We start from the raw sequence: 12,657 nt of genomic DNA, 5'->3' as shown, positions 1-12,657 counted from the left end.
ACAAGTGACTATCAAGAGTAGGAGGTTTAAACAAGCATTAACACAGGCTGCTATATTTCATTATCAGGTGAAACAGAAACAGAATTACTAGAAAACAATCTCAACAATGTTTTTGTAAACAGAGGTCAGTTTAACATGTAATTTAAACTGCTTTTTCAGATGTCTCCCCCTTTAGTGTGGACATGTCCTTACTCACTTGGTGGGCTGTGACACCAAGGCGTCACGGTGTAATCTGTAACAGGGGAAGCTATTGAATGAGCCCGGCTCCAGAGAAACTCCAGGTATGGTGCTGTACTCCTTTTCTACTAGGCTAAACTTCTCCATCATACGGAAACCTGCAAGATACAAATCACCCCGACATTGATTGTCATCGAGATCAGCATCCTTACCATCATCATCATTAGCTTTCAATCCAGGTTTGACACAGTGGTTGGACCTGTGCGAATGTTGTACAGTATATTATGCATTCTCCCTGTCATTTGCGCCTCTTACCTGCCATTGTGTTACCACTCATCAAAACAGACGGACAAGCTGAAATATAGAAAAGAGTCTGTTAGTTCATCCTTCAACCAGCAAACAAATCCCCCTTTCCTCCCCTTTTTTCTTCAGCCAGAGTCCTTTCTGCTTTCTATCTTTTTTACTCTGTCCGTATCTCCCCCTGACTTTTCTGAACTCTTTTCCCTCCTGGTCTCTTACCCTGTCTTTGTTTTAAACATAAGGTGGCGTTACTCACTGGCAGTGGCAGCCTCACAGACAAAAGTAATGAGCTGCTCTTCTATTTTCTTCACAGCATCCAAATCGTCCACAAAGAAGACATGTCTGTCACTGGGCTTACTGGCAATATTCACCAGCTCCCCGTAGTCTGCGTCCGCAAAGCCAATGGCAAAGATGATATAGCCTGAGAATGGAATCAAACAAGAGAACTGATTGCAAGTATAAAGTCAACAGTATGTAGGAAGTAGAGTGATTTTACAGTGTTGGATTTGAAGAATCTAAATATCCTATAACGAAGACTTCAGATGTCAATGAATATCATTCCCAGATTTTTTTCAGAACTTAAACAAACTACCAAATATTTTATTACTGTGTTTAGTCTATAAAATACAAACCATCCATCTGCATCTCTTTGGACACTTTGTTGACATCATCTTGTGATCGTCCGTCAGTGAGAACAACCAGGACCTTTGGAATGCCCCTTCTAGCCCCGGCCTCTGCTGTGAAAATAGACTCCTTCACATGTTTGATGGCCCGACCTGTCGGAGGACAAAAACAAACCACTTGATTAACCCTCTGGGACTATGCAGACACGCTGTATATCAAATTGAAAGGTCTGGCCAAGAGGAATCGATTGATACCACACACATCATCAGATCTTCAGCTCTCAAGTTATTGGCCTGTAAAGCATGGGAGTTCTTTGGTCATAGGAATATTGATAAATATTCATTGTATTTATCAATATTTCAATGTTTTGGAAACTTTAAGTTATTTGTAACGTGGTTGTGTGGACAAAAATTGTGTTTTAAAGAAAAACTCCCAGTAAAAAGTCAAAATGTAAACAGTAAATATGGCCAAAACATGGACACTGCCTGGGTATATTTAAAAAAAATTGTATAATAACTGTTGTCATTTAGATCCTTTTCATCAAATTTAAAGTTAGTTGTATTCCAGGTGTAGTAGAAGATATTCAGTTGCATTATAACCTGCAGGATAATGGTTTTGATGGTTATATTGCCTTTGAAAGATAGATTTTATATATATATATATTTTGCTGCTCAGATTAATTGAGCACCCTCAAGAGCAGAGTATTTTCTGACAACTCTTACTGTATAAACATTTGCTATTAATTTGTTCCTGAATTTTACAGTCAGAAAAAAAGATGTTTACTGTGATTATCTAACTCAAACCATTTTCATGTCTCTGCAAGATTATTTTCATATTGTAGTGAAATGAAATTTAACAATTGCTTGAAGGAAAAACACAAAAAAGAAACAGTACAGCATGCTTGGGAACTAACAAGCCCCTAGTGTTGTTCTTCATGTGGTGATTATTCCTTCTCCACACCACTCTTAGCACCTTCTTCTGATATGAAGCTTCATTTCTTCATTGGTTCAACATTTTGGAAGAGAGGAGTAAAAGTTTGGCAAACCAGATGCATTGGAAGCACAGATGTCTTTAACATTAACAATCATTAACATGTCATTAACAATCTAAAAGTGTCCTCTTCCCCACCGCAAGGATGTGAATGCTTATGACCTTTGCTACAATTTTAATGTACTTGCTAATAAAAAAAAAGTATTTTTTATTCTTCCCTTAGCATTAATAAAATACATTTTTGAGCCCATAATAATTACATGATAATAAGTGACCTAAAAGGTCCTGAAACCAGATTTAGGCCGAGTTTCCAGGAGCATTTATAATATGCCCGAAAACAGACGATGTCTGATATATTCCAATGAGACCTAAACACTAAAAATGAGACAAACTAAGATGGAAATGTCACAATTTACTCTGTCAAAAAGTTCAAATAAGATAAACTTTTGACTGTGTGCAGGTCAACTGCTAAAGGACTTAATCAATCAACAAAATCTGTCTAGACATCTTTAAAAGGTTTCATGATCCGCCCATAACAAAGTTACCACTGTCACTGAATTTAATGATGCCTTATGTATCATTGTGCATCAAGCCCCTCAGAAAATATTTACATTTTGTAAAATAAAGTTTAAAACATTCTGTATTATTCTATTTGCCTCGAAGCGAACTTGACTACTGTTGAAACATGAATTTTGAACAGATGAAGAATGGTTATTATTATTTAGAGTAAAAAAGTACAAGGTATAGTGGCCAAAACCTGCAGTGTGTATATCCTGGATTTAATTGATCTAAACCATAGACTGTATAAATATAAACTGTTTACACATACTGTATACAGGCAACAATGTGTGTGCAAATATACTCATTTTGTGCATGCAAGCTGATGAGCACTGTCCTGAGATCATTACCACACACAGGTAGGTAATTTCTATTTAATGCCAATTTTTGCATACTATCCATCATGATTTGCATTAATACTTCATCTATCTCCTCTACTCATCTCCCCCTGACCTTTTCATAATTAAATGGACAATCACTGCCATTAATCCTCTCAACTCCCTCTGCCCTTTTACACTCTTTCCTCTCACTTTGTTATCAATAAAGTTATCAAGAGAGGTGCGGAGTATCAGGGAACATATTGTTCATGCGAGAATGTGTGGTGTAAATGGCTCTATATGTGTATGATGTGTATGTCTCCAAATTTCTAACCAAACTAAAATCCTCAGACCACCCCCCCCCCCCCTCCTCCTCCTTCTGTTTTTTTTTCACTGAGCTGTCACTGATGACAAATGATAGAGTGCTTGGCCTCTAAAATGTTGTGTTGTCAGATATCTGCCAGTGATACATCTGTTTCTACACTGTCCTCTGATCACCCTGGGCGAGACTAGAATTACAGCAGCTAGCCAAGCATGAAGTGAGACACAGGACAGAGCAGAGGAGAGGGGGGATGAGATAGAGGAGGGGCTGGATGGACAGTGAAGAAAGACAGGGTAGGGCAGGTAAGAGGGCACAGAGAAAATGGGAGAATAGGTGGAAAAGAGGGAAAGGGAAGAAGAAAGATGGGAAAGGACAGGTAAAAAAAAGGGTGATAAAAATTAAAACAAAACAGAAACATGTCTTGTGGATCTTTGGTTCAAAAGCCCATCATCAATCAATGATGCATCAGTTTGTGTATGAAGTATGTCAGTTCACCAGTTTCGTCGCTGTCACTTAAGAAGGGAAACGAAAACAGAAAACAAAAATAGTTGAAATCATCTCTCCTGTTTTAAGCATCCAAAGCTTTGGTGCAACATAATAAAGTAGGAGATGCTATTTCCCTGTTCTTTTGTGGCTTCAGGTGAAATCTGTCCGACTAGGAAGAGCTCTTTATATGATCTCTGGGTTACTATGAACAGTGAGAGTTATAACATCCTCTAATCTTCCAAAAGGTACAATTGGTTCTTAAAAATGAAACGAAAAATTGTATAATCAAATGCAGTATTGACAATAACAATGAATTTTGAATGGGTTTTACTGGCTTTGATAGTCAGTGAAACCCATTCATGGGTCATTCATATATTCATTCCTCAACTCATAAAGTACTCAGAAACCTTGAACATGGAGTGAGGTTCTGCATTACAACAGTTGAAGTAGTCAAACTGTTGGCTAAAGTAAAATCATAGAACAAGGCCAATCACATCTTGAATGTCTCTAACCCTCAATCTGAATATACTGTACAAACAGCCAGGGATTAGCACAATTGCTCATGTAGAGCATGAAAATCAATCTCAAAAGACACACACACACACACACACACACACACACACTCATATATAGGCTTATACAGTATATAAAGACTATTACAGCTGCAGTGACATTAAATCAATCATTCACCAAGCCAGTCAGAGGCTCACTAATACCATAATGAATAAATGCATAGTGAAAAGCCAAATCCCAGGATATCAGCTTCAACACCCTGAATCCTCAACATGCTCCTCCCTCACACTCGTATGAGACTGTACTGACAGTGGGGGAAAAAATAAACTGTAGTCTTAAAGGAGGCGGCATAATTTACATATTGTTTATAAAATGGGTATAGAAAAATTATTATCTCTCCCTCCACCTTGAACCTCTGCAGTACCCTCAAACTCAGTACTCTTACCGACTCTACAAGAGAACTGGGGGTTAGTGGGCATTTCGCAGATGTGAAACATTGAGCAAATGTGATGCAGGTTGTTCCTAAACTACGCTAAGCGTGTTTGAACAAAATTTCAGATAAACATGATTAAGAAACCCAATCTACCGTCCAATCTCATCTAAAAGAAAGGAAGAAAATCATCAGTGGAGCTGACAGGACCTTTGAAACTTTACAGTGGAACTATTCATAGTTTTGAGTTTGCATTTAAAATGTTTATAGGATAGATAAAGTAAGCTAGCTACTAAAAACATAAAAAAGGCATTCAATCTGTGGGGATTCTTGTTGGCTAGCAGTTTTATCCACACAGATGTATCTGCTTGAGGCTCAGGGTTAAAGACGCAGAAAGCTACAGTCTTTTCTTTGAGGACTTTGGGGGATTTAGACACAGTGAGGGGCCCTGATGGGGTCTCTGAGGAGAAGTTGAGGTTTAAGAATGAAAAAAAGGGAATAGTTTAGGCTTGGAGAGCACAAAAAGACTTTAATGTTGCCATACAAGCCTCAGTCTGGAAAGCCAGATAAGGACTGATCCATCTCTGAATGGACCAAAAGTTTAGGATGTAATTCAAGAGGTTTGGGGATCGTCTCCGGGAGTATATATCTCTGTATATGTGTGTTTGTATAGTATAGTATTTGTATAGTTTAATACCGTATAAGCAAAATGAGGGGAAAAGCTTCATTAAACAGAACACAAAATAATGTTCACTTCTACCTAAAGTATCAGTGAAAAGGCACTGGCTTATAAATAAATAAACAATATATTTTAATTTTTTCATGTAATAAATATGTTTAAAAAAGCAACTATCATATCAACTAAAGTATAATCCAAACTTATGCATATACAATAAGCTTTGTGGGTTTCTCTGGTGTAAATAAGGACAACCTGAAGGATAGGCATTATGTTAGAACTATCGAAGAGGATTAATATTACGCTTAGGTACTGTATGTGTGGGTGAGACACAAAAAGAGAGGGGGAGAAATTGTGAGTCTGTGAACATTAGCCTATAAAATTGCAGTAGATGTAGGTGTATAAGGGTTATGAGGGAAATTGACAAAAGAAAGAGGCAGAGTAGGAAGTTAAAGAAATTTGAAATACAGGGAAAAAAGAAGGAATACTGGAACAAGAAGAGAGATGAAGAGAGAAAAGAGGAAGCTAGATAGTAGGGGGTGAGAGTAGAAGAGATGAAGGAGGGGGAAGAAGAGAGAGAGGAGTAAGAGGACCCTGGAGCTGATAGGAAAGCTCAAGGACACAATTACTCTGAACAGACACTGAGCCATGACCCAGACTTTAGAAGAGTTAAGTCCTCTGAACAACCAGCATTACCTGTAAAGCCACATTAACGCACCACGGTTACTGACATTGACCTTGTGTGTACTAGCACAGCTGGACGCTTCCACATGAACGTTACAACCCCAAACTGCTTGTTATGCATCCTAATGTCATGGAATTGTAGATGCTGTCCTCTTCCAAGTCTGGAGAGGATGTTGTGTGGCTCAAGTCTGTTTGGTAACACCTGAAGCTGTTCATCATCCTCCCGGATCCATTCCGTTTTTTTCATTCTTGAAACCTCAACTTCTCCTCAGAGACCCCATCAGGGCCCCTCACTGTGTCTAAATCCGCCAAAAGACTGGAGATTTCTGCATCTTTAACCCTGAGCCTCAAGCAGATACATCTGCTTGGATAAACCTACTAGCCAACAAGAATCCCCACAGATTAAATGCCTTTTTTATGTTTTTACTGTAAGTGGCTACTTTCTGCCCTCTAACCACTGGGTCAAGCAAACACTTTGAAAATACATTTTTAAATGTAGTCAAAGCTATTAATAAATCCATAATAAAGTTATAAAGCTCCAGAGAGATTTTCTTCCTTTTTTTAGATGAGATTGGGCAAAAGATTCGGTTTCTTAATGTTTGTAAACATGTTTCTCATGTTTATCCAAAATTTTGTGCTTACCATAGTTAGGAAACAACCCATCTATCTATAATTTTCTCATCATGATTGCCCATACTGCAATTTTAGTCTATTCTACACACAACGTCTATTGCATGTCTGTCCATCCTAGGAGAGAGATCCCTGATGTGTTGCTCTTCATGAGATTTCCATGTCTGTCCCATTAAAGGTTTTTTTAAAATCCAAATCGAGGGTCTGAGGATAGAGAGTGTCATATGCTGTACAGATTGTACAGCCCCTACAATTTGTGATATTGGAATATATAAATAAAATTGACTTGACTTGACTAAATGCTCAAATTTTGGACAAACGATCAAAATCTCCAGATCATGGACGTTGTGGTGAGATTGTTTTGTGAACCGCTGCTCCCAAGGTTAAGAATAAAGTTTTGATCTCAAGCCAACATGGATGAGAAGTCGCTATAGTGCCCCTAAAAATGGGAATTCAAGCATCTTCAATTCCACGACAATTGGGCAGACTCAGTCTGCTAAGGAAGGTTGTGTTATACGATCAAAGACCCGTTTTCACTCCTAAGTCGTCACATATGGACGCATGGTCAAGACCTGTTGGCGAAAGTTTTTAATGCACTGGGGAACCTCTTAGAATCATAGTTCATCACACTGGGGGAAGCCCTGTAGCGTCATTTTTGAACACTGAAGGTAAGTGTAGGATATTTAACAGAGAAGTCTGAGGGTAAATTGAGGGCCAGAAATCAGACTTTTAACCAGGAAACAGGCATTCGTTTTACCGTGTGAATCGAAAAATCAACATTTAATGTTTTTATTTAAGTTATGTAGGTTACGTAGGTTCTGTAACTTGCGTAAGTTACACAAGAAAAATTACTTCAAAAAGGTTCAGTGTAAGTTTTAGTAGCATCTAATAGTGAGGATTGCAAATTGCAACTAATTGCAAATTCTTCTGTTATCCTATTCCATTGTCTGTGTTGTCGTGTTATCTTGTCTCCCTTATCCACTCTGTGTTCTTGATTCTAAGATTTGGGTTTTGCATCTACATTCGTTACATACATAAGTTCTGTTCAGTTTAGTTCACTGCAAGTTTACTTATTGATCAGTTTGGTATCTGTTATTTAGTCTGGGTTATTATTTATCTAGTTATTATCTGTCAGCTAGTGTTCCGTTCTGTTCCTTGTTGAGTGTTGTCCTGTTTCCAGGTTAGTTCTGTCTCTATTTCCTACCCGGGTCTGTGTAACAGTTGGTCCATGTTTTCTGTTTTTGTTCCTTGTCTTGTGTTCTCTGTTTAGCCTTGTTTATTTCATTGTTCATTCACAGGTTCTGTTTAGCTCACCTTGTACCTGTCTGTCATGTATCTTAGGTTTAGTTCTATCTTAGTTTATGTCTGTGTTTAGTGTCCAGTAACCTAGGTTATGTCTGTTCCCCCAGTTATCACCTGCCTGCCTGTCTCTCTGTTTTCTCCTGCTGTCTCTCTCTCTGCCTGCCTGCCTCTCTGTTTTTCCCTGCTGTCTCTCTGCCTCGTTAGCCCTGATCCCGGTCACCTGTGTTGCTCCTGCCCTGCTCATTAGTCCCTGTATATTGTATATATTCCCTATCCGGTCATTGTAGTGTGCATACGTGCTGTTCAGTGTCGTATCTTGTGTGTTCTGCAAGTTGCTGCATTACCCGTTCTGGTTTTTGGATGTACCAGTTTCCTGTACCCGTTCATGCCTGGTTGTCTTGCCTTGGATTAAACACCCTGGAACCTATCTCTGCTCCTGGTGGGGGGGGGGGCTGATTATTCCGACATCACATTAATGCACCATCAGTCACTGTTCACCTCTCTCTTTGCAAGCCCAGAAGAGAGGCTACAGTTGTGTTGTCTTGTGCTAAAGACACGTGGTCCTCCATTTGTTCAAATTTCACTTCTCTTCTTACTTCTAACAAACCGGACAAAAACTACTACTAGTACTACTTGCTTGTTTTTCGTACGTATTCAACATAGTGACCAAACGCACTCTGCAGAGCCGTTAATCTTTTCGGGCTGCTGTAGAAACATGGTGGCGCGACATCCATGCAAGGGAACCCACAGTGTATGTAGATAAGCAATGGCTCATTCTAAGGTAATTAAAACATAACTGTTCATTATGTAAGGTCTGTATATCATAACTCAAACCATGATCTTTCCTAAACCTAAGAAAGCCAAATTGCGACATTTACAACATTAACAAGTGCTTATATTATGAAAGTGTAACTGGACGTTGCATATTTAATGTTGCTAACTTGTCTGCAGACACTTAAATGTTGAAAACCAACGCTAAAGAAGTCTTGACCAAGCGTCCATATGTGACGAGTTGGGAGTGAGAAAGCTCCAGATCAGCTACTAATGGGCCTTGTGGTGAGACTGTTCTGTTCAGCAGGTTGACTAAGGAATTAAATCATAGACAGTATATTAATGGACGAAGCCACCTCGCTGATTTGAATGGAGAGCAGTGAAGCCAGTTTTGGACCAATAAAATACTGCTACAGGGTTACTTCCTGTTGGCACCAGCGTCTACTGCGCATGATTGCGCAGCATAACCGGGGTTTAATGACATAGAACAACTGCAGAAATACCATAATTCTGGTAGCTGCAGAGCTGCGGCAACAAAAAGTCTCATGGCTCAGTGTGTCTGTCTGACTCGGAACGTTACTGTTTAATCAGCTCACCTGCCAAACAACAACGCAGCATCTCTGATTGCTCTGATAGTTTGTTTTAATGTAAGCAATACGGTTACATCTCTCATGTGCAACGGGGTGTTACAAGGTTTTGACGTCATTTTTGGCCTACATGGATCCCTCCATGCAGGCTTTGGTCGGCTTCACTGTCCGATCTCTGGCTTACCCCCTTGAATTAAACTGACATCTGAATGTCCCTCCCTCGATGAACAAACCGACTAGTACAACATTAATCCTACTGATACACCGTTCAGACCTGTCTTGGTGTTTCCTCCCTTGTATCTGATCCTTTGAATAGCTTCCAGCAGCGCTTCCTTGTTGCCATGGGAACTCAGCTTAAATTCGGTCCGAGCATCGTCACTGAACTGAGCGATGGCCACCTGCAGAGAGGCAGAGACGGAGCCTAATAAGTTAAAATCAAATGTCAAATCAAATTATACAGAGTTAGTCCAATCAACACCCCTGGTGTTTTAAACTTAAATTCAGTCATCAGCTGCTCACACTCATGTCAGTCACCATACCACTGAAATGTACGTGTTTGTGCCGGTTTGTTTCTGCTTCTTCCAAAATGAAAAGAAGCCAAATCACTCCAAGCAGCTCATGTACCATTATGTGAGTGTAATGAAGCCAAATGTCTGCGCTTTGCGTCCAAAAACCTAATACTTACCTCATTTTCACCGACAATGTCTGCATTTACTCTGGACAGCAACAACAGTAGCAAACAGATGCTGCCTTTGTTAGCTGAGGGAAATAGTGTAATTATACAAATCGGGTGTGCTTAAACAACCTTGGAAAGTGAATACTAGTACAAATGGAACTGTCCAACTGACACACAAGCAAAAATGTGACATTTTCATGGTTTAACATTGAGGTTTAATGGGTAACGGGTTGCAGGATTCACTTTTTCTCACCTGCTCCGTGCTGGTGGTCTTAATATTTTTATGCTGAGCACATAAAGTAAATGTTCATGATGTCAGACAAGAATATTACAGCCTTATTCTATGCTAGTCTCTAGGTGAGAATTCACTGTTAAAATATATATATATCTCCAAACTCTCAAATCAGAGCTATAATCAATCTAATTGGCTTTCTCTAAGAGGGGCGAACAACTATCATTACCTCCAGACTGTTAATGGTGCTGTTGTTGGCTCAGGGTGTCCTACATTTAGCAGCCAACTCTCTCTTTACTGCGCAGCCAACTCTCTCACATTACAGCCAGTGTTTTGCTCTTGGTAGCCTCTTGCCAGAGGGTTATGGGGCACAGAGAGGGTAGAAAACTGATGAACAGCAGGCAGCACGCAAATGAAAGAAAAAGGTTTAGCAAGCACCTCTACAGCGTGACAAATGAACCAGCTGAGCTCTGCTGACATAGTGAGGGGCCATGCAGACAAGAAGCACTAAGAAATTAGTTCACAATGACAATAGAGAACCACTGCCCCAAGTAAGAGCCTGGCATTACTACTGGTAAACCTGATACATGAGCAACTCATTGGAGTTAGTAATATTCACTACATTAATGTGATTTTATACTAAGAATCAAATTGACAGTGGATTAGTCCATGCAAGAACCATATGATCTTTATTCCAGCTTTTTAAGAATCTATACTTAGACCACCATTCCTGCCAGAAAAGCAATGTTTTCTAACACAAAACACAGTGGCAGCATGTGAGCAGAGTTAATCGAATACTGCACAGCAACTAAAAAAAAAAAAAAAGTCTTTCCAGAAAGGAAATATTGACTCACTAGGGGTTCCTCTTCACTTTTTTTTACAGATTTGTCCCATAGATACAAGGCTGTGGCTATGATGATTGATATTGATTTGTCAGGGGACAGCCAAAGAAAATTGGGTTAAATTCTGCTCCAAAGCATCACTCTAGAGTCAATTAATGCCAACAGCAGAAACCTTCTTCAGACTGTAAAGCGAAGCCCACAAGGGTCAAAAGGACGAAGAGTAAACTCTTACTGCTCAAGAATCATTATTTTGGGCAAATGTCTGTTCTATCCCTAATATATTTTTCTGTCTAAAATGTAACATAGAGAATGAAATGAAGAACAGAAGGAAGGAATAAGTAGCAGGTTACAGAAACCAAGCTGCAGATCTTGAGAAAGTCAGACATGTTAAATCACTCTCCTTCCATTCATTATGGATGTACAGGGTCTGGTCTCAATTATTCCATTACCTACTAAATGAAAGACTACTTATAGAAATGTTGCTCTCTTTCTTTTGCAGGGTAGTGGAAGGAAACTGGTTGCAGTATATGAAAGATGCATAGGCAGGGAAGGAGGTAGTTGGCTGGAAAGGAAGAGCTGGGGAGCAATGGGTTTTTGGATATATGTGAATTTATTATATGTTTGACACTGTGCCGTGCTCACAAAACACCATGACTAGAAATATTACAAAGCCCAGCAGAACTCGCAGGGGTTTGTAATATTTCTTTTTTTGTCTTTTGTTTCTTTTAAAACATTATAGAAATATATATTTTTCATTCCCTCTTCTGTGAAAGGGCTCCTTACCCACAGATTACACTATGGTATGTCATTCCTTTATTTCTTTATTTTTATGGTTTTCAGTGTGGCTACTTTTGGCTACATCCCCAGCATCTGCTTTACATTACATTTCCCATGAGCACGCAATTTTCAGAAGGAAAATGCTATAACAAAGAGAATAAATTACAAAGCAAGTGAATGAAAATTAAAAGTCTTAGGCACACTTGTATTACTGTTGGTTAACTTATGTATAAACTGGCTGTACAGTCATTTTGACTACAGACATTTAAACCAGACACAAGAACCACTAAATGTGAATACCAGCACTCCAAGGAGACTCACTGCAACATTATTCAGACCTACATGGTCCAGACTGAACTCAAACATTTTTCAATGACGCATTTGGGGGAAGGTAGGTACAGTAGAAGCATGCAAGTAAGATTTCACTGCTGTTTTATTGTGGAGTTCTTCCTCTGAGACAGTCTCCCTGGGGTAAAATGTCCTAGGTGTGAGTGTAGTCACATGACTGACCTGGGTTCCATCTGGTCCAATCAGATCCAGCGATCCCATAGTGCTGTAGAGGAAACGCGTGATCTTCATGAAGTTCGTCTCCGATGGACCAGGAACCGTCGACCAGGAAAGCCAGGTCAGCCTTGGCCTCCTTACACACTAGATGGATAGATGGATAAAAGGACAGACAAGAGATATATAGATTTAGTCAGCACATCATTTTTCTCTACATTTAAAGAAGTAATTTCATACAGAATGAAGGTCAAAGGAGGAC

The 12,657-nt window shown here is 39.4% G+C and overlaps 1 protein-coding gene across 1 annotated transcript in view; it reads right to left on the bottom strand.

Moving 5' to 3' along the window:
* The window catches only part of LOC119897844 (collagen alpha-1(XIV) chain-like), a 151,233-nt gene that overhangs the window by 61,657 nt on the left and 76,919 nt on the right, over positions 1-12,657 (bottom strand). Inside the window, 7 exon segments of the mRNA XM_038711836.1 lie at positions 197-335; positions 493-531; positions 734-898; positions 1,110-1,253; positions 9,642-9,765; positions 12,405-12,480; positions 12,482-12,542. Coding sequence (XP_038567764.1) covers positions 197-335; positions 493-531; positions 734-898; positions 1,110-1,253; positions 9,642-9,765; positions 12,405-12,480; positions 12,482-12,542 — 748 coding nt within the window.

The sequence above is a fragment of the Micropterus salmoides genome, unplaced genomic scaffold, assembly GCF_014851395.1.
Source record: "Micropterus salmoides isolate LMB-PRFRI ecotype aquatic unplaced genomic scaffold, ASM1485139v1 Ms_hic_scaffold_11, whole genome shotgun sequence".
In the NCBI taxonomy this organism is placed as follows: domain Eukaryota; kingdom Metazoa; phylum Chordata; class Actinopteri; order Centrarchiformes; family Centrarchidae; genus Micropterus; species Micropterus salmoides.
This window is presented reverse-complemented; position numbering and strand designations above follow the sequence as displayed.